The sequence below is a fragment of the Monodelphis domestica genome, chromosome 1 (genome assembly GCF_027887165.1).
Source record: "Monodelphis domestica isolate mMonDom1 chromosome 1, mMonDom1.pri, whole genome shotgun sequence".
In the NCBI taxonomy this organism is placed as follows: domain Eukaryota; kingdom Metazoa; phylum Chordata; class Mammalia; order Didelphimorphia; family Didelphidae; genus Monodelphis; species Monodelphis domestica.
Genome location: NC_077227.1, coordinates 283827343 through 283853740, shown reverse-complemented (window position 1 = coordinate 283853740; position 26398 = coordinate 283827343). Strand labels below are relative to the sequence as shown.

The 26398-nt window shown below is 37.2% G+C and overlaps 1 protein-coding gene across 3 annotated transcripts in view; it reads left to right on the top strand.

Annotated features, from left to right (window-relative positions):
• The first annotated feature begins 10947 nt into the window (after positions 1–10947).
• The window catches only part of NEMF (nuclear export mediator factor), a 91991-nt gene continuing 76540 nt past the window's right edge, over positions 10948–26398 (top strand). For 2 of the 3 annotated variants that reach the window (XM_056810961.1, XM_016424351.2), the window contains exons 1-6: positions 10948–11105; positions 12637–12705; positions 12845–12947; positions 18452–18577; positions 20564–20712; positions 22578–22645. In XM_056810961.1, the coding sequence (XP_056666939.1) occupies positions 11047–11105; positions 12637–12705; positions 12845–12947; positions 18452–18577; positions 20564–20712; positions 22578–22645 (574 nt within the window). In that variant the 5' untranslated portion in view covers positions 10948–11046. The remainder of the gene's footprint in view (positions 11106–12636; positions 12706–12844; positions 12948–18451; positions 18578–20563; positions 20713–22577; positions 22646–26398) is intronic. The other variant, XM_056810962.1, reaches the window with a different exon arrangement.

Sequence of the window (26398 nt, the reverse complement as noted above, 5' to 3'; positions counted from 1 at the left end):
TTTTGCATCTATATTCATTAGGGAGATTGGCCTATAGTTTTCTTTCTCTGTTTTTGACCTGCCTGGTTTTGGAATCAGTACCATGTTTGTGTCGTAAAAGGAGTTTGGTAGAACTCCCTCTTTGCTTATTATGTCAAATAGTTTGTATAGTATTGGGATTAACTGTTCTCTGAATGTTTGATAGAATTCACAGGTGAATCCATCAGGCCCTGGGGATTTTTTCTTAGGAAGTTCTTTGATGGCTTGTTGGATTTCAATTTCTGATATGGGATTATTTAAGAATTCTATTTCCTCTTCTGTTAGTCTAGGCAGTTTGTATTTTTGTATATATTCATCCATTTCTCCTAAATTGGTGTATTTATTGCCATATAATTGGGCAAAGTAATTTCTAATGATTGCCTTAATTTCCTCTTCATCGGAGGTGCTGTCCCCCTTTTCATCTTTAATGCTGTGAATTTGCTTTTCTTCCTTCCTTTTTTTAATTAGATTGACCAGTACTTTGTCTATTTTGTTTGTTTTTTCAAAGTACCAGCTTCTTGTCTTATTTATTAAATCAATAGTTCTATCACTTTCGATTTTATTAATTTCTCCCTTAATTTTTAGGATTTCTAATTTGGTTTTCTGCTGGGGGTTTTTAATTTGATCGCTTTCGAGTTTTTTCAGTTGCATTTCCAATTGATTGATCTCTGCTCTCCCTTGTTTGTTAATATAAGCATTCAGGGATATGAATTTACCTTTGATTACTGTTTTGACTGCATCCCAAAAGGTTTGAAAGGATGTTTCGCCATTGTCATTTTCCTCGATGAAATTATTAATTGTTTCTATGATTTCTTCTTTAACTAAACGGTTTTGGAGTATCATATTGTTTAATTTCCAATTGGTTTTAGATTTGGTTTTCCATGTACCATTACTAATCATTATTTTTATTGCCTTGTGATCTGAGAAGGCTGCATTCATTATTTCTGCTTTTTTGCATTTGTGTGCTATGTTTCTGTGACCTAATGTATGGTCAATTTTTGTGAATGTGCCATGTGGTGCTGAGAAGAAGGTGTATTCCTTTTTATCCCTATTTATTTTTCTCCATATGTCTATTAATTCTAATTTTTCTAAGATTTCATTCACTTCTTTTACCTCTTTCTTATTTATTTTTTGATTTGATTTATCTAAATTTGATAATGGTTGGTTTAAGTCTCCCACTAGTATGGTTTTATTGTCTATTTCTTCCTTCAATTCTCCTAGTTTCTCCATTAGAAATTTGGGTGCTATATTATTTGGTGCATACATGTTGATTAATGATATTTCCTCATTGTCTAGAGTCCCTTTTAACAAAATATAATTACCTTCCCTATCCCTTTTGATCAGGTCTATTTTTGCATTGGCTTTATCAGATATCATGATTACCACTCCTGCCTTCTTTCTATCAGTTGAGGCCCAGAAGGTCTTACTCCATCCTTTAATTCTGACCTTGTGGGTGTCAACCCGCCTCATGTGTGTTTCTTGAAGACAACATATAGTAGGGTTTTGGATTCTAATCCATTCTGCTATTCGTCTACGTTTTATGGGTGAGTTCATCCCATTCACATTCAAAATTATGATTGTCATTTGTGGACTCCCTGGCATTTTGATTGCCTTCCCTAATTCTAACCTTTTCTTCTTCGGCTCTACCTTTTAGTCCAGTGATTTACTTTGAATCAGTCCCCCTTGTCCCCTCCCTTGATATTTCCCTTTTTAGTCCCTCCCTTTTTCTTCCCTCCCCCTCCCCCCTCTCTTTCCCTCCCTTTTTGTTCTCCCTCTCCACCTCCCCCCCTTGGTTTTCCCTTCTCCTTACCCTTGTTGGGTAAGATAGAATTCAAGATCCCAATGGATCTGGATGTTTTTCCCTCTCAGAGTTGATTTCCCTGAGATTGAGGTTTAAGTAAACCCCTCCCCCCCCTCTTCCTCTCCTTCTTATAGGAGTTTTCTTCCCCTCCCCTTCCCATGTGAATCTTTGTGTGAGAATGATTATTCTATTTGGTCTTTCTTTACCCCCTATTTATACATTACATTTTCCCCACATATTAGTATACATAGATTGATATAAATGTAGTCCTTATAGAAGAGAGTTTGAGTAAAAGAAGAAGATAACATTTTTCCCCTTTCCTTAATATTTACCTTTTCAGGTATTCCTTGTCTTTGATTTTCGGTATCAAACTTTCCACAGAGCTCTGGTCTTTTCTTTGCAAAAAGTTGGAAGTCTTCTATTTTGTTGAATGCCCATACTTTCCCTTGGAAGTATATAGTCAGTTTTGCTGGGTAGCTGATTCTTGGTTGGAGACCCAGCTCTCTTGCCTTTCTGAAGATCATGTTCCATGCCTTACGATCATTCAGAGTAGAACTTGCAAGGTCTTGTGTGACCCTGATTGGTATTCCTTTATATCTAAATTGTCTTTTTCTGGCTTCCTGTAGGATTTTTTCTTTTGTTTGATAGCTTTGGAATTTGGCAATTACATTCCTGGGAGTTGTCTTTTGGGGGTTTAGTGTAGAAGGTGTTCTGTGAGCTCTGTCAGTGGCTGTATTGCCCCCTTGTTCTAGAATCTCTGGGCAATTTTCTTTGATTATATCTTGTATCACCATGTCCAGTTTGGTGTTTATTTCTGGCTTTTCTGGGAGTCCAATTATTCTTAAATTATCCCTTCTCCCTCTATTTTCCAGATCTATCACCTTGTTGGTGAGATATTTTATGTTCTCTTCTAATTTCTTGGTATTTTGGCTTTGCTTTATTAATTCTTGCTCTTTTACACGATCGTTGTCTTCCAGCTGCCTGATTCTGGCCTTTAAAGCCTGGTTTTCCTTTTCAGTTTCATCATACCGGTTTTGTAGATTCGTGAATTTCTTTTGCATTATTTCCAACTTTTCCTCCCAGAAGGCTTCCATCTTTTTGGTCATTTCTGATTCAAATTCTTCATAGGTTTGTGGAGAGTTTCCATTTCCTTTGGAAGGTTTTGGAGCATTTTCTTGTATATTATCTATCTGCTCTGTATTTTGTATTTTGGCTCCATAGAATATGTCCAAAGTCGCCCCTTTCTTCTTATTTTTCTTGGTATTTTGGGGCTTCTGTGCTTCTGTGGAGTTTGCCATCTCTGAATGTGGAGGATTAGCTTTTCTTATCTCTGTCTGGTGTTCAGAGGCTTTAGTCCTGGGCAGATTGTCGGTTCTATGAGCTTTCCCTGGGTTAAACTGAATATGCCTCACTGGAACTGGAATGGAAGGGTCGGACCACGTTGCTTTCCGGAAGTTGCCTTCAGAATCGCTGGCCGTGAGGCTGTTTCGTTGGCCTGCGGGGGGATGGGCTGCAGCTTCCCCATGCTCCAAGGGCAGGGACTTTCACTGAGACTTGGATAGCAGGATCCAGCCCGTGAGGCTGTCTTGCTCCAGGCAGTGACTTTCACTGGGACTCGGATAGAAGGCCCTGAGGGTTGTTGTTCCGAGGACCCTGCTCTCTGAGCCGGGCTGGGCTGCGGCTTCCCGGAGCCTTGGACTCTGCGCTCCTACCCCTTAGGTCCGAGTGATCTCGGGTTCTGGCTTTTGAGGGGAGCCGTACCTTTTGATCCGGGTCCAGGTCCAGGAGGAGGGTTCCCAGGGTCTGTGCTGTTGATCGTTTTGAATTTCGGCTCCTTAGGAGCTTATAGTTTGAGATCGGTCGGGAAGGGTTTTCCGGAGATCTGAACTTTAGCTTTCTCTAAGCCGCCATCTTAACCGGAAGTCCCTTAAGATGTTTTTTGACACATTCCTTGATTCACTTGTCAAAAGGTTTTGTCTTAGAACAAAGAAATATATAATATGTAATCTGAAATAATTGAAATGAAAGAATCCAAAGAAAAAACATTAAGATCTCCTGCATGCTGAAATTTGAGACCCTTTTGTCTTAGAGATGTTACTAAGACTAAGATTACAAAATTATAGTTGTTAACTGATCTCTTTTTTTAAATCTTTCTTATAAGTCAACAATATAATCTTTCAGCTAACATGGAGGAACATTGGGCCTTATCATCCTTCCTGTTTCTGTTTTCTTTTGTCTATTGAGGCTTATTGTCTAACCTTCCTCTGCAACTTCCAGATATCCAGACACTGTCATATTATCTACAAATGCATTTTAAGGATCCTTGATTCTTATTATTCACCCTGAAGCTGTACCTTTAGAACCACAAAACCCTTTTAGCTCCCCCTCTCTACCCTTGTAGCTGAATTCTCCTCTTTGTATTGACACCCCTAATTATAATGTAAGTTTCTCAAGAGCAAAGATGGTCTCACTTTTCAATTTTTATGTCCAGCAGTAGCACAGTGCTTAGTACTGTAATGGTGAAAATATCACCTTTAGAGATTGTTATAATATTAATTTATGGCCGCCAAGGAATTTACTTATGAAATTCCTAAAATGAAACACTCAAGTCAGAAGGGAGTTTGTGGTGGTTTAATCACAAGGAGAGTAAGAAAGGGAGAGGGAGAGAAGGAGAGAGGAGAAAAGGGAAAGGGGTTACTCAACCTCTGGCCAAGGCAGAGGGAGATTAGGCCCAAAGGGGCCAAGGTAGAGAAGAAGAATCAGTCCTTGACTCACGTGATGGATCTCAAGGGAAGCTGTCTGCGGGCCTCCTCCCTGCTCAAGCTCCTAGCACGAACTCCTGTCTTGCTCTGTCCCCAGCAAGTGAGTGAATTTCAGAGGCTGTTCCCTACCTCACTTCCTGTGCCTCCCAAGTCCCAATGGTGGCTCTAGCTTGACTTAGGACCACCCAGAGGTCTGTCCTTTTTTGCACATGTCTTTTGAGGGCCATATTCTCAAATAATTAAATCTTGAGTTTTGCTGCAGCCCTTCCTAATCTCTACCTGAGTAGGGTGGAGACTGCAGTTTCCAAGACCTGACTCTGTTACTCCAAGTATCTTCATTGTCATTGATCAGGAAATAGCTAAACCCCATCCTCCAAAGAATGGTCTGAACAGAGTGGAGTAGTTTTGAAATTCACAGTACATAGCAAATAATAAATGCTTTTTCATACATTCACTTTATTATTTGTTTCAAATATCAAACATTTATTTATTCTCCCCTACAACTCTCCCAATTGAAAATTTGAAAAGAAAAACAAAACAAATACATATAATCCAACAAAACAATTCCCCATGTTGGACCATCTGTCAGCAAATGGCCCCATAGTGGATACTTAATTCATCATCAATCCTCTAGACTCCTGATTGATCATTGCATTGATCAATTTTTTAAGTCTTTCAAAGTTAATTGCCTTTTCAATGTTGTTATGATAGAAGTTGTTGTCTTGGTTCTGCTCATTTTACTTTATATTGGTTCATATAAATCTTTTTAGATTTCTCTAAAACAGTTTCTTGTATCATTTTAATGCTACAAATACCATTATATTTATATATTCTAATTCATTTTATTACCCAATTGATGATTATCCTTTAGTTTCCAGTTCTTTTGACACTATAAAAAGAGATGCTGTAAAATTTTTTGTACCTATTAGTCTTCTCCCTTTTTAAAAAAATCCATTTAGGATGATATTGTTGGGGTTTTAGGCATAGTTCTAAATTGCTTTTTAAAATGGCATGATTGGGACAGCTGGGTGGCTCAGTGGATTGAGAGCCAATACATAGTATTGATTCTAAGATGGAAGGTAAGATCAATTCACAGCTCCACCAATATATTAATGTGCCTTTTTACCCTCAGTCCCTTCAACATTTGTAATTTACCTACTTTGCCAATCTGATGGATATGAGGTAGATCCTCAAAGTTGACTTAATTTGCATTTTGTTATTAGTGGTGTTGAGCATTTTTTCATTTTGTTATTAACAGTTTGAATTTCTTCCTTTGAAAACTGCTTGTTTATACTTTGTCACAGTGCTTAGCACAGTACATAGTAGATCCTTAATAAATATTTGTTGATTGATTATTTGTAAATTGGATCTTATTCTCATAAATTTCAATTAATTCTTTATACATCTTGGAAACAAAACCTTTATTAAAAATCTTGCAGGGGGCAGCTGGGTAGCTCAGTGGATTGAGAGCCAGACCTAGAGAAGGGAGGTCCTAGGTTCAAATATGGCCTCAGACACTTCCCAGTTGTGTGACCCTGGGCAAGTCATTTGACCCCCATTGCCTAGCCCTTACCACTCTTTTGCCTTGGAACCAATACACAGTATTGATTCTAAGAGGGAAAGTAAGGGTTTAAAAAAAAAAAAACTTGCCATAAAGAATTTTTTTTTCTAATTAGTTCTTTCTAACCTTATCTGCATTAGTTTCATCATTCATTTTTCAAAGCTACTAGTTGCTTGAAAAAAAATATTATATTTTGTGGAAATGCTAGCAAATACTTTAAGATGTCAGAAGATACCAATTTTTTTTGTATCACTAGGCAAAATTATCTCCTAAACTATTTATTGCTTGAATTTGGGGAAATTTACAATATTTTTATCTCTTCCTAGAAGTCCTTTAAATGATATAACATTGATGGTTCTATTCTATATTGCAAAATGTATCTTTGTTTTCCTTTCTGTCTCCATTTGATAAACACTCTATTCTTGATTTGTAACTTTAATACAAAAAAACTCCTGCAGTGTGAGATAATTTCAAGAACTTTCTTGAGTTTTTCCACAAGAATATATAAGACCCACATGTCTTGTAGATATTAGACACTTAGTTAATATAGAAGACAGGTTATATCCTACAACTTTGCTCAAGTTGTTAATACTTTCAATTCTTTTGTTTTGTTTTGAATTGAAATTTCTAGATTTCCTGAAATAAACCTTCATATCATGTACTAAAAGTTACAGGTTTTGTTTTTACTTTACCTCTGCTTCCTCCCCCCCTCCCATTTTTTTTTGTCTTATTGCTATAGCTAATATCACTGGCACTATATTAAATAGTAAATGTGATCATGGACATCCTCACTTTACCCCTGATCTGTAATATGGAAATCACATTAAAAGACTGATATATATTAATTTAAGGTCGCCAAGGAATTCAGCCATGTAATTCCTAAATGAAAACTCAAGTCAGCAGTCAACCTTTTATGGAGTTTTTAATTACTAACAGGAGGAAGAAAGGTATGAGAGAGAGAGAGAGAGAGAGAGAGAGAGAGAGAGAGAGAGAGAGAGAGAGAAAGGGGAGATAAAGAAATAGGGCTTAAATACCCCCTCTGCTTAGGCTGGGCCAAAGGCCCAAGGCCTTGGATAGCCGAGGCAAAGAAAAGAGATCAGTCCCTATCACTCACGTGACCAAAATGGAGAAACAGTCTGAGCGCCTCCACTCCAAAGCACCAGGCTCCAGCAACCTCCTTTCCTCCACACAGGAAGTCCCCAGACTCCTCAGCTGTCCTCTACCTCACTTCCTGTATCTCACCTGTGCCAATGGTGGCTCTAACTTCACCCAGGACTGCCCAGAGGTCTGTCCCCTTTGCACAGGTCTGTTGAAGGGCACATTCTCAAATAATTAAATCTTGAGCTTTGCTGCAGCCCTTCCTAAATCCTGTTACCTTGAGTAGGGTGGAAATTGTAGTTTCCAAGACCTGATTCTGTCATTCCAAGTATCTCTATTGTTATTGATCAGGAAATAGCCAAATCCCATCCTCTAAAGAATGGTTTGAACAGGGTTGAGTAGTTTTGAAATTCACAATATAAGGACCAATCCTGCACCAAGGAGGGGAACTTTGAATCTGAGAGGATTCAGGATTGAGGAGCCAAGGGTTAGTCAATTTCAGAGTAGTCAATTTCAAACTCTGGTTTCTTCTTGAAAATAAAGTTTTTGAAAGATCAGAGTCACATAGCTTTTTTTTTTCAGCTCTTTAGAACATAACACCTGTTTTAGTTAGTTTGGGCTGATTTCTTCTTAAGAGAGTTAGTGGAAAAGGGGAGGGTGTATCATTGAGTTCAATTCCTTGCCCCCTGAGGCATAAAAGGTCCAGTTTATGAGTAACTGGAATTGAAGGTTTTAGTGGAATTTCTCATTGCCTTTCTGACCTAGCATGTTCAGTTGCTGTCTTGAATATGGAAGGGAAAGGGAATAACTATCTTTTTTTTAACTGTAAGAATTACATCCTTTTTGTCCTTTGTTATTAATAAAGTAATTTTTATTGCATTTTATGGTCCATGAGTACTTCATTGTATTCTAACTATAAGCCCAAATCACAGGAGTAGGGTGGGAAAAATCATGAATCATGTAACCATGGAAAAATATTCTAAATTTTTTTAAAAGGACAAAAAAGAAAGAAATTATAATGCATGTCAATCAGACAGGCCCAAAACATTTATGAAGCATCTGCTACATGCCAGGTACTTTGCTAAGTACTAGAGAGAAAAGACAGTGCAGGGAGTAGGAAATTAAAAGGTGTCTGGGCTGAGTCATCTCCTTAAATTAAGGTTCTGGGATGAGTCTTCCACCCTCCAATCAGAGGGAGAGAACAGAGGGCAGAAGACATTTATGAAGTGAGAGTTCTCAGGCTTAAGAGATTCTGCAGGATGAAGAGATTTTTAGGTCTAATGGAGAAGTCCCAGGGAGTTCAGCTGACTGGGAATGGATGCCCAACTTCAGAGATGTCCCATTTCAGCAGATCATTATCTCCCCGTGATCACTTCAGTTACCAAGGGAAGAAAAGAAGGGATAAAATGGCAAGAATGAAGGTTTACTGCTGATTATGGGATACTTCTATTTGGAACACATAAAAAAGGCAGGAACCAACTATAATGAAGGTTTGTGTGTGTGTGTGTGTGTGTGTGTGTGTGTGTGTTTGCTTTGTTTTTCATTGTAAGTATTCAAATACCCATCTTCTTTTTGGATACTCAGTGTCCTTATTTCCCTGTTTCGACAATCGTTTCAAATTCTACCCCAAGGTAGTATGTACAGTGTAGTTAGAGTCAAAATATCTTCCTGATAACTTTCTTCCCAATATGTCAAAGTACTTGAAGTCAACATTAAAGTCACTATTGGGTTAAAGTAGCAACTAAGAAAATCTTTGTTAATCTTACCTGAGAGGGAGAAAAGGCAAATATTTTTTCATTAACACGGCAACACCCATTAACAGTTTGCCATGGATTCCTTAATTCATATTATCTGGCATTCACCTAAAATAGACTGGAGGTTCAGTCTTAGGAAGTGGGACAAAATTAATTTTTTATAAAGAAAGAGAAAGAATTGGAGTATCTTGAAGAGAACATTGATGTTGGGAGGAGGCAGGAGTGGAGAAGGTAAAAAACGGCATGGCAATACTACTGCTCTGTTACACTAGGCGAATCATTTCCCTCTCTGGACTTGAGTTTTTCAGTCTGTAAAATGAGAAGCTTGGATTAAATGATCTATTAGCGTCTGGCCAGTTCTAAACTTTTTGTCATCTGTGGGGTGGGAGAGGGGAAGCACTGAAAATAAATTTGGCAATATATGAGTGGGCTTAAAAATTAAAATAAAAGACATTTAAAAGTATTATCCACTTTCAACTAAAAATAACTTATTAGTAACAGCTGGGAGGCTAAAAAATGCTGCCAGTGATGCAGCAAATATTTTAGAGACCCTTTTGGCACCGTTTTAAGAATCTGTACAAACTCAAATCGATGCACCACCAGGCACTAAACTAGGCTGGGGGGAGGGGGGCTTAAAAAGGGCAAAAAACAAAAACAAACAGCTGTCCTCAAGAAATGTACATTCTAATGGGAGGAGACGACGTGCAAATAGCTATGGACATACAGGAAAAATGAGAGATCATTAAGGGGGACCTTGAAAAGCTTCTTGCAGAAAGTAGAATTGAAGGAATCCAAGGAGGGAGGACGGAGAAGGAGAGCATTTCAGGCATGGGAGGGCAACCAATGAAAAATGCCCAGAGCTCATATTTTTTCTTTATGGCCACCCTGTTTAGTGACCAGCACAGTCCTTTTCTCCATCGCAAACGGATTTGTTCTAATGCCTGTTCTCGGACCTTGAACGTAGCAGTTCTCAGCACCGCCATCTATAGGACACAGGCAGTAATCGACCCAACTCCTTCGACTCCGCCCCTCTCCACCCTCTCTAGGGTACGTCATTCAGGTCTACAGCCTCGAGGTCTCGCCGCTCGCCCTGTGCTCTCGCCGGGCGTGGTGGCGCGCGCCTGTAGTCCTAGCTACTCGGGAGGCTGAGGCTGGAGGATCGCTTGAGCCCAGGAGTTCTGGGCTGCTGTGTGCTATGCCGATCGGGTGTCCGCACTAAGTTCGGCATCAATATGGTGACCCCCTGGGAACGGGGGACCACCAGGTTGCCTAAGGAGGGGTGAACCGGCCCAGGTCGGAAACGGAGCAGGTCAAAACTCCCGTGCCGATCAGTAGTGGGATCGCGCCTGTGAATAGCCACTGTACTCCAGCCTGGGCAAGATAGTGAGACGCGGTCTCTATTTTGCATTTATGCATTATGTAAAAATAATATGCTAGGGCTTCATATGCTATATCTAAAATTACTCGATTCTGAAGCAAGACAAAAAAATGCAGTGAAAAGTTGAGCTCATCACTCTAAAAAAATACCCTCGTGTAGGGTTGCTATTTGAACTATGCAATCTAAATTATATTGAGAAAAATTACATTTCTCTTCTAATAACTGACAGCACAACTTGCAAACAGCAAATCTCAGCTGTAAAGCTTATGCTCTGCACCACCCCCCGCTGGACATTTCACAAAATTATCAGGAACCATAAAGCAAATAATTTTTCTGCCAGCAGGAGTCGCTAAAACTTCGGCTTGATAACTATATATAAAGGAAGGAAAATAAAGAAAGATAGCGGGATCGACTGCTTTCTCTGAATTTAGGCAGGATATTCATCCAGAAAGATGTATTAGTAGTTTAGAATCTTTCTGTCTTTAAGTTAAGATACTACAAATACACAATACCAGTTTGCTTGGGTGAGCACATCAAAGAATTTTGGGTCCTCCAGCCCGCCGTCAGTTTGACTACTGCGCCTGCGTGTAGCTCTGAGTTCCTAGGAGTCTGTCAGTGCCTGCGGATCTGAGGAGAAGCCGGCCAGGAAGCAGAGCTACTAAAGAACCTTCACAATGAAGACTCGTTTCAGCTCCGTAGATATCTGCGCCATCCTTTCCGAGTTCAATGCCAGGTAGGCTCCGACAAGTCGGGCTGGGCTCAGTAGGGAATCTGAGGTACGACGTGTCAGAGGTCTCCTCTCTTTCCTTTCCTGATAGTGCAGGCCCCGCTCGGGCAAAGGGGATGGGGGAGCGGGTGGCGGACAGGGGCTGCGTCGGACGAAAACCTGAGTATTCTCGGCCTACAAGCTCATGAGACTCTGGGCCAGCCTGGAGGGGCCCTCTTCCCTCTCGGGAGTTACCAGTGCCTATCATCCCCTGGCAATAACTTTTTGCTTAGTATTGAGAGTCTTTAAAAGCAATTTGTAATCTTTAAAGTTTTGCGAGCCGCAACTAGACTTTGAGTGCGAGTCCGAAAGTCGGGGAGAGCTTCTGACCCATGTTATTTGCACCTCTAGCCACAATGGCAGGTAACTTCGCTTCTCAATTATAACAAGCATCTTTCTAACACCTAGAGATGATTTAAACCTAAAGTTAAAGTTAATCTTCTGGCATTACAGATGGTTAAATATGCTGGTAGAAGATGAAATTACAGGCCCTGTCTGAAATGGGAAAGTAAAATAAATGGGAGTCATCATTACCATGATTCTTACATTAAACTAGCTAGTTCTCTCCCACACCATCTAAAATCAGATGGAGGAGGTGGGTATGCTCCTTTTTAACACTTTATTCACAGTGATGTGAGGATAAGGACAAATCTAGGATGTTAACAGTATTAGAATCGTACCATGTCTTGGAATTCTTTTCTCTTCCATTTAGCTAGTCTTACATCTGCACTCTTTATCCTTACATCATTGTTAATAAATAGTTTCACATGGCAGCCAAAAAAATCTGAACTCATTTTAGGCTGTATTAGGAGAAGCATGGTGTTCAAAATGAGAAGGAAGGGTGTAGTTCTGAATATGACATTTTAGGAAAGACATAGATAGAGTATGCTTGATTGAATCCAGAGGATAGTAACCAAGATGGAAAAGACTGTAAACCATATCATATGTGAATTGGTTTAAGTTACTGGGACTATTTCACCTGTGTATGTCATAGGGGAGGACAGAACAATTTTTATATATAGTTTAAGGGCTTTCATTTGTAAAAGAAGCTGGACTTCTGGGGCAGGATGGATGAGTCCAAGTTAGGGATTAGCAGATTTCAGCTTAATGAAAAGAAAGATTTCACTTAGAGCAGTACAGAAATAGAGAGGGCAGCTTCAAGAAATCTTTAAACTGGATGCAAACTTGTCAGAGATATAAAGGGGATTCCCTTTCAGGTATAAGTTAGATGACAGGAAAACTTCTAAATGAGATTCTTTAATCTCAGTCTTTATTTCTCTCTCAAGGCCTGACTCCAAATCATATCTACCCCCTGTGAATTTAATCTGTTTAGCACTTTTTTCTCACTTATGAAATTAGGAGATTGAATTAGATCAGATCTCCAAGTCTGTGTATGTTGTTGATGCAATTTATACTTGGCCATGAATATGCTTTTTCTCAGAATATGCTTTTTCACATTCTGCAGAATGTGATTTGTTACAAATTTTTTTTCTTTTAGCTTATTAGGAATGAGAGTACACAACATTTATGATGTGGATAATAAGACATACCTTATACGCCTTCAAAAGTAAGAATTGTTTTTGCTTATTCTGCTTATTTAAATCTGAAATTATTAATTTCTTCTCCTGTTTTAACAATAATTTTCATGATTGTTTCTTTGTCAAATATTATTTTTAAAGGTAGATTTTTTTTTCTTTTTTCCACAGGCCAGACTTTAAAGTTACACTTTTACTTGAATCTGGCATACGAATTCATACAACAGAGTTTGAATGGCCAAAGAATATGATGCCATCTAGCTTTGCCATGAAGGTAACTTTCATTTGGACAGTAGAAGCTAAATTTTAAAATTGCAGTATACTACTTATTTAGAGTTAATTAAATTTTTTTATTTATGTGATTTTTCTTCTTTGGCATTACTGAAATAAGATATGTTGATCAAATTACTTAATTTTTGTGAACTTCAGTTTTTTCATCTTCAAATTTCAGTGATAGAATTTGATTCCTGGTAAATTTCTAGAACGTTATGAAATCAATAGTTACTATAAGTATAGGATAAGAAGTGGTAATTACAAAGGACAGTGTAGCTTCATCAAGAATAAGTTCTGTTAAACTAGTCTTATTTCCTTTTTTTTTTTGACAGGTTTACTAACATAGCATATGATGGTGATTTAACTCAGAAAATATATATTAAGCCCAAAGTCAATGTGCTAAGTATGGAGATATAAAGATGAAATTAAATACTATTCCCTATTATGTTCTACTGAAGAGATATAACTTGAACACCAATAGGTGTTTTGAACACCACTAGGAAGTTTTAGTGGAGAGATCACTGACATTGAGGGAATCAGGGAAGGGTTCCCTGAAGAGTTGGCACCTGAGTTGAGCTTTGAAGGAAGAAAAGGATGCAGTTGAGAAGACATTCTAGGCATGAGGAATAATTTGTACAAAAGTGTGGAAGTGAGAGATGGGCTAAGTGTGGAGAACAGCTAGTATTCCTGTTTGATGTAATGTTCATGAAGGAAAGTAGAGTGAAACAAGCAAGGAAAGATGGATGGCATCACGTTTTGGTGGGACTTTTGTGTCAGACTGAAGAGCTTGCATTTTATTCTGTAAGCAGTGAGGGGTCATGACCCAGGTGAGAAGAGATGAGAGTGAACCATAGTAGTGGTTTTGTGAGTAGAGAAAAGGGGGTAATTTGAGAGATGTTGTAGTGGTGAAATTGATGAGACTTTGTAGAAGGATGATGGGGAGAGAAGACATCCCAACCACAAACTCCAAACCATGCTGCTTCTATTCAAGCCTTCATCCACACTTCCCTTCTGGAAACTTGGACTTTTCTACCCCATGAACTACCCTGGGCTTTCACCTTAATCTTGCCTGAAATTAGCCTCTACCTCATTTCCCAGCCACCAGCTCCAATCTAAGCCTCATCCTTCCTCTTCCCTTCCCAATTCCATCTCTCCTTTGTGCCAGAGTTAGCTCTAACAGATTTGGGAAAGATCATTGTTAAATTTTCAGTGTGAACATTTACTCCTCAAAATCTCTACAAATTTGGGCTGGATTTATTTTGTTAATTATCTAGTCTTAAGAAAGTGTTAGTAAATGCAAATTAAACTTAAAAGTATATAATTACCTTTTTCTCCTCCTGGAGAGTATAAAAATTAAATTAGTCTAATAATAATATAAATATTATATTTTATGAGGTTTATTAAAGATTATTAGAAATCAAGGATACAAAATAATAAACCATGTGTCTAGGCTGATTAGCCCATTCACAGCCTACTTACTACATGTTCCAATCTCTGAGTAGAGGAAGAGACCTCTTGGGAGGCAGAGAGCCCCTTAAATACTAATTGTGATCTCGCCCAGGTGGAGACTCAGGTGAGATTATAGGGAATTCTGGGAAGTACCAAGGACTTCTGGGTATTGAAGTCTGGAATTCAAATCTCCATTTTTACAAGAGCCCCTTCCTTACACACTTATCAGCACATCTCTGTATATGAAAACTGCTTGAAGTGAGCTGGAGCACTGTAGAAGACTCAGGATCATCCTATCCTCTAGGATATTCTCTTATCTGGATTTTTGTGATACTATTTTCCTTGTTTTCCTCTCACTTTTTTAACTACTGTTTCTTTGTCTGGCTCCCTATCCATCCTAATTTTGATTTTCCTCAGCTGTCCTGGGCCCTCCTCTTTCTGTGTACCCATTCTCTTGATGCCTTCATCAGTTGTCATGGGATTAATTATCATCTCTATGTAGATGATTCATGGAACTATATGTCCAGTACCATTCTGCTCCTGGAGTTCCCTGAGCCCAACATTTCTCCTCACCAATTGCCTTTTGAAATCATCTGAAACATAACATGTCAACATTATCTTTTTCCTCAAATCCACCTTTCTTTCAAACTTTTCTTTCTCTTGAAAGTACCACCATTCTTCTAGTCTTTGCTGGGTACTTAACCTCAGGGTTATCATTGACCTTTTACTCTTTCTCCCACTCAGCCATTCCTACCTCCACAGTCTTCTTTGTATTCATACTTCTACTAGTTTGGTTCAGGCATTCTTTATTCCTCACTGAAATGATTGCAACAGCCTCCTAATTGGGCTTTCTGCCTTCAGTTTCTCCCTCTTCAAATCTGTCAGTTTTCACAATACTGCCAAAGTGACTTTTCTTGAGCAGAGAACCATGTGATTCCCCTATTCTAGAACCTCACTCCTTTAGGATAAAAGTAACCCGGCCCCCCTCCTTTTTTAAAAGACTTGTAAAGCCTTTCACATCCCAGCCCTAGTCTACATTCCCATATTTATTGTACATTATTACTCCTCTCACAACCTAGCCAAACTGGCCTTTCCCCCATGTCTTACTTACATAGAATTCCCTGTCTCTCCTTCTTTGCTCTAGCTGTCCTCTGGAACTGGAATTTCTTCTCCCATTACCTCTGCCTCTCAGAATTTCCCTCTTGTTTCAAGATGCAGCTTGAGCACTACCTTCTGTAGGAAGCCTTTCATGATTACCTCCCTCCCAGAATGCCTTGTATGTGGCTGCTTTGAATGTAGTCTTAATAGATCAGAGGCAGTGTGGAATGCCAAATAGAAAGATGGCCTTCAAGCGAGAAAGGTCTGGTTTAACTTCTGACTCTGATACATAATTGCTATTTGATTTATAGACAAGTCACTTTCTTAGTGTCCTAGGTAACTCTGAGATTGTGAGTTGCAAAGGTGATTTGGAAGAAGTTATATCCCCATCTGGGAGACCCCTGTACATGTAAAATCACAGGTTCAGTTCCTGTCCTGGTCCATATCCTATTGCAATACTTACATGTTTATTGTTTCTCCCATAACAACATATAGTCTTGAGAGTAGGAATAAATGAATGAAAAGGTATTTATTAAATAGTTACTATGTGCCAACTTTGTACTAAGTGCTAGGGATTCAAACAAAGGAAAGCTGCAGTTTATTAGGAAGCGGTGGTTAGGGAAGGGTGTTTTGCTCTGGAAAGTCATAGAGACAATAAATCGAAACATATGGTATTCTATTATAGATTTACTTTTCCCAGGAATATTGGCAGTGTTGATTTGATTATTGTTGGCAGAGCAAGAGATGGAATGTTGGTAGGTACAATGGCATAGCTAGGAGTTGGCAAGGGTGAAACATTGTCAGAAGCTTTGGCCTGGCTATTGAAGATGTTTAGCCTTGAGAAAAAAAATCACATGGGATTATGATAGCCATTTACAAGTATTTGAAGAACTGCCTGTTAAAAATTTTTTAAATTTAGAATATTTTCTCATGGTTACCTAATTCATCTTCTTTCCCTCCCTTCCTTTCTCCCTCCCAGAGTAGATGAGCAGTTCCACATGTATCATTTAAAAATCGCCTTTTGGAAGAGTGAATAGGCTTCTACTTTTCCTCAGAAGGCAGAATCAGAATCAATGGGTTGTAATTCAGGCTTTATGACTTAAAGTTATCCAAACATAGAATGGTGTGCCATAAGACATAATGACTTGAAGACCACTTGTTAGGTTTGCCATGGAAAGTTTTCTTGTTCAGAAAGACTTTGGTTTGATTCATATTGATTCTACATCCTTAACATTTCTTCTTAACATCCATCACCTTTTCCTTGTTAACATGACCTATTGAAAAAGTTTCTTGATTGATCTCGACTTCAAGTTTCTGCCCTTCTGCAGGTCCTTTTTCATGTAGCTTCCAAAGTAATCTTTGCACAGGTCTAACTATGCTATTAACCTGTTCAAGAACCTTTCAGACAAAACAATACCTCTTCAGCCAGGCCTTTACAACCCTCTGCATTATGGCTCTTGCCTGCCTTTTTTTGCTCTTTATTTCACATAATTATCTTCCAGCCAAACTGGACTCCTAGCTACTGTAATAGTTAAAATAGTTGAGGTCATAAACTGTAGTGATTAAAATAGTGGAAGACTTAATTTGTAGTAGATATAAGAGTGGATGAGTAAATTGTGACCGCAAAAAATATGATTTCAAGACAGTGTCTTGTTTTAAAATCAAATATCAGGTGGTCGCCAGGGAAATATTCCCAATTATGAAATATACCCAAGTCAGCTGGGTTTTATAGAGATTTTAATTAATACAAATGAGGAATTAATGAAAGAGAGAAAGAATAAGAAAGGAATAAGTATGAAGGGCCTTAAGCCAACATGGCCTAGACCTGAGTCTTAAGAAAGAGATCAGTCAGTCCTTAATCACTCACCACAAGATTTGTCTAAGCAAGAATTCTAGTGTTCAGAGATATCAGTTCAGCCAGCCAGCCTTCTCCAGAGAGGGATTCTTCTGACTGTCTCAAGAGACTGCCTTCAAGAGATCCTTTTTCAACAGACTGTCCTCCCTTTATATAGGGAATTTTCTCCTATGTCACCTCCCCTAAGTCCTTCTATCTACCAATCACAGTAGACTTTTTCAAAGGACAGACCATTCTTAGTTCACACCTAAGAAGCTGTAAATTTTTGAGTAATTCACACTAGGAAAGCTCTGAGTAAGTTTCTCACCTCTTTGTTCCTTGTAAATTCACAAGTTGCTTGACCTTTATAGGTACTTAGCACCCCTTTGTATTAGTCCTAAAATAGGCATGGCTTAAAGAACTTTTTGTCTTACTATAAGTATGGGTTTAAGTACTTTTCATTGTTCAGCAAAGAGTTTACAACAATCTTCCCCTAGGGCAGACTTAAGTAGGGGTGGAGTAGAGGTCTCACATTCCTGATCTAAGTACCTTCACTGCCCAAATGGAGAATGGTCCCAATGGGGAATGGTCTTAACCCAACCTTATGAAGTAGGGTCTGGGAAATTTTTTAAGGTTCACAATACTAACCTTATGAAGTAGGGTTTGAGAATTTTTAAGGTTCACACTACTCCCCAACTCAACTTCCATCTCTTGTCCCCATGCTTTTGCCCAAGTCGATCTTTAGACCTATAATTTGGTACCTGTGTTCCTTAAGATTCTTAGCTTCCTTTAAGGCTTAGCTCAGCTGCCAGGTTTTAGGTAAGCATTTCCTGATTCCTACCCCATCCCCTACCCTCCAATTGTTAGTGATCTTTCCTCACAGTTCCTTGTATTTGTATATCATGTACTTGCCATCTCCTACTCCCAATTGATGTGGCAATAGGAATGGCTTAGTTTTTTCATCAAATTTTTAGATTTTGATCAGATTTTATACACATACACACACAATTTTAAGCTTTAAAATACTGTATAAACAAGTTTTTAGGATTATTTTTATTATTATGTCTGTTTCTTTACTAATTCAGTTGTATTATACAAATTACTTTCTCCCTCTTTCTGGATAGTGCCGAAAGCATTTGAAGAGTCGAAGATTAGTTAGTGTAAAACAGCTTGGTGTGGATCGAATTGTAGATTTTCAGTTTGGAAGTGATGAAGCTGCCTATCATTTAATCATTGAACTTTATGATAAGGTGAGTTGAAAGCTATGTTGTTGTTGTTTTTCTTTTGAGAAATGAGAATATCCATTTAGCATTAATTTATTATAGTGTGAAGCAGGGATAGGGAACTTTTTTCCTTTCAGTGACCCCCAGGAAAAATAATTGTGTCCACAAAAAAATGGAACAATAATAGCCCATAAAAAATAATAGTAATAGTATATAGTAGTTAGATTTTAGGCTATCCTCAATTGTCTAAAATAATAGGCTCCAAAACTGTAGGTTATAGCCTAACCCCCAAGGAGTATGTGATTAATTGGAGAGTTGGAAAGTATATCACATCAAGGGTATGCCCTAGCTAGTTCATACTAGCTCTTAGAGCCAATTTTAAAATGTTCATTGTGTGCATTTACATCTTAGAAGCTGGCAAATCACAACTTTTTGTTTTATTGATTGCATAGACAGGAAAAGTGATGGGAAAATGTTAATAATGCAAATTAAAGTTAAAAGTGTGCCATGTTTACATTTTGGAGGGTTGGAGCTAGTTATTAAGCATTTACCATCAAGCTACTGGATCCCAGATAGCTAATTGTGAAAATTATCTACCAGCACAGCTCTACCTCTCTTTATCCCTTAACAGTCAGTCCCCCATTCTGTCCCTTCTTCTTTGTAAGCCTCCAGTCTACCCCCTTCCTTGCCAGCTTCTTAGGTAGTTATAACCTAATCACAGCTTGAGCACTCACAACAGCAGGTGCATAAGTGCTATTGAAAAAGTATCCCTTTCTTTCCAGCCTACCCTTCCCTGTTCCATTAATGGCACTATAGCAATTACAGTCAACCCTTGAAGAGTGGGCTGTTTGCTGGTAGTAGATCAATGAGAAAGCCCTGCTACCTCTTTTTTATTTTGGTGGGATAGAATGAGTTGCACAAGAGGAACAAGGATGGATACTCTGTAGCAGATTGCCGATCTCATTTTGTTATCTTTCTCCCAAAATATACTCCTGTTCCAAATTTCCCTATTGATATCAAGAACACCATTTTTCTAGTCTCCCAGGCTTATAACCATGATGTCATCTTTGACTCTTTACTCTTCTTCACTCCACATGTTCAATCAGTTGCCAATTTTAGTTGTTTTCACACCCATGTCTCTTGCATTTGGCTCCTTTTCTCTACTCACTCAAGCCTAGTTTAGGTCTTTTTCATCCCTTACTTGAACTAGCAGTAGCATTCTCTTTGACTTCTCTGTCTTAAGTCTCCTCCCTCTTTCAATATATCCTCCATACAACTGTCAAATTGATTTTCCTAAAGCACAAACCTTCCTATGACACTCCCCTACTCGGTAAACCTCTCTATTGATGCTAGGATCAAATTTTATTTCATCCTTTATACATTCCAGTAAACGAAAGCAACAGTAGATAATAGATATTTTACAGTGATTGACTTTATATTGTGATTTCCAGGAATGCATTGCAACTTAAATCTGGGAACTATGATGCTCTGCTGTAGGCAGTGTTTAAATCATCCTTATTACTATTGCTGCTGAAAAATTAAATATGACATTAGTGTCATAAGGATTACCTTGCAGTTAAAAATGCAAATGCGATGCCTGTTTGTGCCCAAATATGTGGTTACCAGTGTTTCATTAAATAGATATATCATTCTGAAAACTTGTCTTCTACAAACTTAAGACTAAGAATTCTCTTAGCAGTAGTAGATTCACTGTGTTCTGTTATATATAACAGACTATCTGTTAAGACTACCTTTGTTTTTGTAAATGTAGAGAATTGCCAGTGAAGGCATAACTTACAACAATGCATATTAGTTTTAATAAATTATAGAAAGTTTCTGCAATCAAGATTATTAAGGGATGTTAAGGAAATAAGCTAGAGATGGTATTTGGATTTTGTTTTTAAACTTCATTTCACTACATGGTGAGCTAAAACATTCTCCCCTCCCCCCGATGCAATATTGAGGGAAAAAAAACCCATTAAGCTACAAATTGTTTTATAATTTTTATTCCAGGGGAATATTGTTCTTACCAACTATGAATACCTAATTTTAAATATCTTGAGGTTTCGAAGTGATGAAGCAGATGATGTAAAGTTTGCTGTTCGAGAAAAGTATCCAGTTGATCATGCTAGAGTATTTGAACCATTACTTTCATTGGAAAGGTAATTAATGTTTTATTTATAATAAAGTTACTATATTTTATTAGGGAAATAAAATTAGACCTTTCATAATATTCTGATTTGAAATGTTTGAGTTTATTTTCTTTCCCTTATATGAATTAGGTCTAATAACATTGTAATGATAATAAGTTATATGTATATATGGTCATTTCAAGTGAACCCTGTTTGGGGATTAATTTTGAAGTCATTTAGCCTTTTTCTTAAATTACTTTTTAGATGGGTGGTAGATTCCTCTCAAAATGAGGGGAAGTTGTATATTTCTGGTTGTTTTATAGAAGATAAGTGTCTTGGGTGTAAGAGAGACAGAAATTAAAGAGTAGACCATTGGGATTGAGGCAAGATTTATATAAAATGTTCATAGCTTCTAGAGAGTAATTACTCAGTATGCATAAACTGTAGTGAAACAAATGATTAGAATATTGGTTCTTGAACTTCTTACAATATAAGACTCCTTTACTTTAACTAAAACTTTGGCAGAATGTTTACAGTGAAATATTTGAAAGCAATTTAAATATATCTTCTGCTTTGGTAACCAGATGGTAACAAAATGTTAAGAAATAACAAAAAGCTGGTTTTTAAAATATTGTATTTATAAATCAATTTTATTCTAATAGTATCATAAGCAATTTAAGTAGAAAAAAGTATATAATAGCAGTAAGCATTTAAAATTTGAGAACAATATTAGATGATGTGATGTGATAGAGTTCATATTGCTCTTTTTTATATAGGCCAGCATGTTGGGAGATTGTTATAATTTTTCATATTTTAACTTTAAAAAAAACAGGTCATATTAACTATATTTGGAATTTGATATTAAATCTAGATTTGTTGATTTTTATTTTATCATCAGAATCATTGTTATAAAGATATTTTTTGTCTCTTTAAACATACTTATTTTCCCTAATTATTCATAGTAGACATTTACATAAAAATTTAGTAGTTAAAAAACAACCTGAAAATATGAAGAGACAGATTATTTTATGCCTCTTCAGCCAAAGTTATTTAATTTAATTTTGTTTTCATTTCTAATAAGAAGGCAAGAAATAAAATATCCATTACACCTGGGAAGTCATGTAAATGCAATTATCATGTTCACCACCATCACCAAAAAAAAGAAAAAGAAAAAATGTGCTTCAGTCTGTACCTAGGCTTTCATTTCTCTACTGGATATGGAAAGCATTTTATATATTGAGTCCTTTGGAATTGTGGTGGATCATTGATCAGAATTAATGAATTTTTCAAAGTTGATTCTGTTCTCTGTTCACTTTGCATCAGTACATATAAACCTTCCCAGGTTTTTCTGAAACTGTTCTTTAGTTATTTCTTATAGCACAATAGTATCACATCTCAAAGACCACAACTTTCATTTATTCCCCAATGATAGTTCAACCAAAATTAAAAGTCACCCGATTGTGTTGTAAACATTATTGGGGTTGATCATTAGTGGTCTCATGTTGGTCTGGGAACAAATATTTCCAGTGATCAGTTTTAAAACCTGTTTTCCACATTAGCTGAATACATGTATTATGTGTGATCAACAAATAAAAATAGAGAACAAAATGATTCTGTGTGCCTGCCACCATAATTTTTGTCTTTGTAGAACCCTGAGGTTATATAGAATAGAATTTGAGAAATGATGGACAATTTTGGCTAGAAAAAAGTGTTTGCCATAATAATGAACTATTTTATTAAATGGAAAATACATGCATACATACAGATACGTACACAAAATGGTGTGAAGACATTACTGGGAACCATAAGCATCATTTATTTCTTCTCTGAATGTGACTTTTTCCAGATAATGTAGCCCTAAGCCAATTAAAAAGGTAATTCTTATTTTTTTATAGATTAACTGAAATAATATCCAGTGCACCCAAAGGAGAACAGTTAAAAAGAATTCTTAACCCATATCTCCGTGAGTAATATGTATTGACAGCATAATATTTAGCAATTTAGAATGTCTTTTAAAAAAACATTCTTTGATTTGTTATTTATTGGGGAAATGTAGACTAGCATGCTTCAGATCATTTAGTTCAGCAAACATTTTTTAAAATAGAAACAAAAATGAGTCTTTGTTGGAGGCAAGACCATCTGTAGAGCAATACTGAAAGATTATTTTAGAATATATTTTAAAGAGGAGAAAAGACCAAAGAATGAGGGGGGGGAAACCCACAAATACCATATTCCCCACAGAAAAGGCCAATGAGAAGACATCAATAACTCATATATCTGCTTTCTTATCTTTATACAATTTTTACCCAAAAAAAACTATACAGATATGAAGAGATAACCTTCATAAAAATATGAGAAGGAAACAGGTCCGCTTTTATAGATGATTTGATTTTTATAGCAGGCAACATCTTTACAATTGCACAATTGACTGAAACAAGCAGAAAATATGAACACAATCAACTAACAAACATTTATTAAGCACCTAAGGCACTGGAAAAAACAAAGACAAAAATGACTTATTCTCTGCCCTTAAGGAGCTTATGTGCTATCAAGGGAACAAAATTTGTTAAAATAAATGCATGGTGATCTAGGACTGGTAGAAGTGGAAAAAGCCTGAGGAAAGGTTCCTATGAGGATGCCACTGAAGGAAGTAAGGGATTCTAAAAGAGGTGAGGAGGGGGAAGAATTCAAGGCATGAGGGATAGCCTGTACAAAGGCATGGTGATAGAAGATGGAATATCATGTGAGAGAGATAACAAGAAGCCCAGTTTGGCTAGGATGTAGAGTTCCAGAAATAGAGTAATGTGTAATAAGTCTGGAAAGGTATGACTTAATCGAATATTTAATAAAATGCTTAATATTTGCCAGGAATTATGCTAAGCACTGAGAATACAAAAAAGAGGAGCAAAACATTTTCTTCCTTTTATGGAACTTACATTCTAGTGGGAGGAATAACAAATAAACAAATAAATAAATGAAGCATACTCATAAGATATATTCACTGAGGGGAGGGAGAACAGGGAAAAGATCTTTTGCAACAAAAGATGGTGTTTGATCTGAATCTTTAAAGAATTCAGGGAAACTAAAAGGTGCTTGTGAGGAAGAAAAGCATTCCAGGCATGAGAGACAGCCACTGCAATGACACAAAGATTAAAGATGGAACATCATGTGAGGAGAAGAGCAAATAGGCCAGTGTGTGAATTTTAGAGGGCATGTAGGGAAGGTATGTGTAAGAAGTCTGGAAAGATAGGAAGGAACCAACAAAGAGTTTCTATTTGATCCTGATTGAAATGGGGGACAGTGAAGTTTATTGTGTAGTGGGTAATATAGTCAGACTTGAACTTTAGGAACATCACTTTGGTAACTGTGTGATGGGCAAGATTACAGGTGATAGAGACATGAGGCAGGGACACTACTTAGAGGGCTACTGAACTAGGCCCTGACATAGATTGAAGATTGTATGAGTAGAGAAAAGGAGACATACACCAGAAATATTGGGGGGGTAGAAACAATAGTGTTTGCCAGCTTGGTTTGATAGATAGAATGATAATTTGAGGGTGATATCAAAATTCTGAATCTAAAGATAGGGGGAATGATGAAATATAGTATCTTTGTAATTGGAAAGTTCAGAAGTGGGGTAGGTTTGGGGGGAAAGTTAATGAGTTCTGCTTTGGATAGTTTGGGTTTGAGATGACTAAGGACTGTCCAATTCAAAATGTCTAATAAGCATTTCATAATGTGGGACTGTAGCTCAAGAGAGGAACTAGATCTGCGAAGCTAAGTGAAATTGGAGAAGAGTGTCACAAAAATCTCAGAGGAAAGATATCCAAAAGAGGAAAGTGATTAACAAATCCTTTAGGGAGGTTTTGATGGATGAAGATTGAGAAAAGGACATTAAATATGACAATTAGAAGATCATTAATAACTTTGGTGAGAGCATTTTCAGTTAAATGATGAAACTGGAGGCCACATTGCTGAGGAGTTAGAAGAGAATGATAGAAGAATTGGAAGTATCTACTATATTCATAGCTTCTTTAAGAAATTTAGCTGAGATGGGAAGGTAAGATATAGTGAGCTAACAAGCAAGAATAGTAAGGTCATGTGAGGGTTTTTTAAAGATGAGGGACCATGGGCATGTTTATAGGCAGCAAAAGTTGCTGACAATTCAGGAAAAAAATTAAGTTGTTTTACACATACTGGCCCATTCCCTAAGTGCTTCCAAAGAGAAGTTCCATTTTTAACAAGAAAAAGCATTAAAGGCTTCTTTTAGTATCATGTCTGCAAAAGCATAGTAACATTGAGTTTTATGTTATCAAATATTAAAAATTTCAAATTTGTTAACATTCTACAACTTCAGGAGTTTGCACATGGGGAAGAAAGTCCTAATACCAATGAAATCAGAGATGTGTGTGTGTGTGTACATACGTGTACATGTACGTGTACATCTATTTTATTTTTACATGGACATGATAATGACCATAAACAGATACTACAGATGGATGATGATCATGCCCGGAACTGAAATAGATTGAATTTAAGAAATTTCAGGGCTTTTAAACTACCTTGCTTTAAAAACCCATTTCTTTGGGGGCAGCTGGGTAGCTCAGTGTGTTGAGAGCTAGGCCTAGAGACGGGAGGTCCTAGGTTCAAATCTGACCTCAGACACTTCCCAGTTGTGTGACCCTGGGCAAGTCACTTGACCCCCATTGCCTAGCCCTTACCACTCTTCTGCCTTGGAGCCAATACACAGTATTGACTCCAAGACGGAAGGTAAGGGTTTTTATTAAAAAAAAAAAACAAACCCATTTCTTTGACATTCCTGATCATGTTATATGGTGGTGAATAAGGGAATGTAATTTTTTATGTGACTTTTTTCCTTTATTAAATTCTTTATTTAATAATAACAAATTTCCACATAAGTTTTCCTAAGTCATATGATCCATATTGTTTATCCCCAATTCCACCCCTTTCCAGAGCTGAGAAGCCATTCAATCTGGGTCATACATGTATTATTATGCAAAACATATTTTTGTATTATTTATGGAATGTAATTTCTAAAGAAATTAAAATTAATTTTTGAAAGACTCATAGAAAAAGTTTAAAGGTAAATGGTAGGACATAAGCCTGCAGTATTTTTTACTAATGACTTGTATATAAGAAGCATCATAAACCATATGATCAAAAACATTTATGACCAAAAAAGATGGTGAACATCTTAAGTGGTACATTTTTAGTCCCAAAATTTTAAAAGAGCCAGAGAAAGGCTTCGAAGAACATTAGGTGAATCTTTGGAGGAGAGTGAGCAAAGGATGTGATCATTTTCAATCCATATCAGTGCAAGGAAGTACCTGCATGAACCATGAAGTAGTATATACAGGATTTGTTATGTGAAATTAAGCCATTTCATTCCAAAATATTGTTAATTTGGTACCATGGGTAATTTCTTTTTTGAGAGAAGCATTAAGCACTTCTTATGTATAGAGCACTGGGGATACATTACAAACTTAAGATAGTCCCTGCTTTCAGGGAACATGGAGGAAACAATACATGAGATGCTTTAGTTGCAAGCCAGGTAAAAACCATGCCTTGGCAAAGAAATGCCTCTTTTCCTTTTTCCAAATGTCATTTCCACTGCAGTCATCATTTTCTGCTGCTGAACCATTTGCCAGCGCCAAAGATTTTGGTGATAGAACTTTTTTCCCCTGAGTTTTGAATA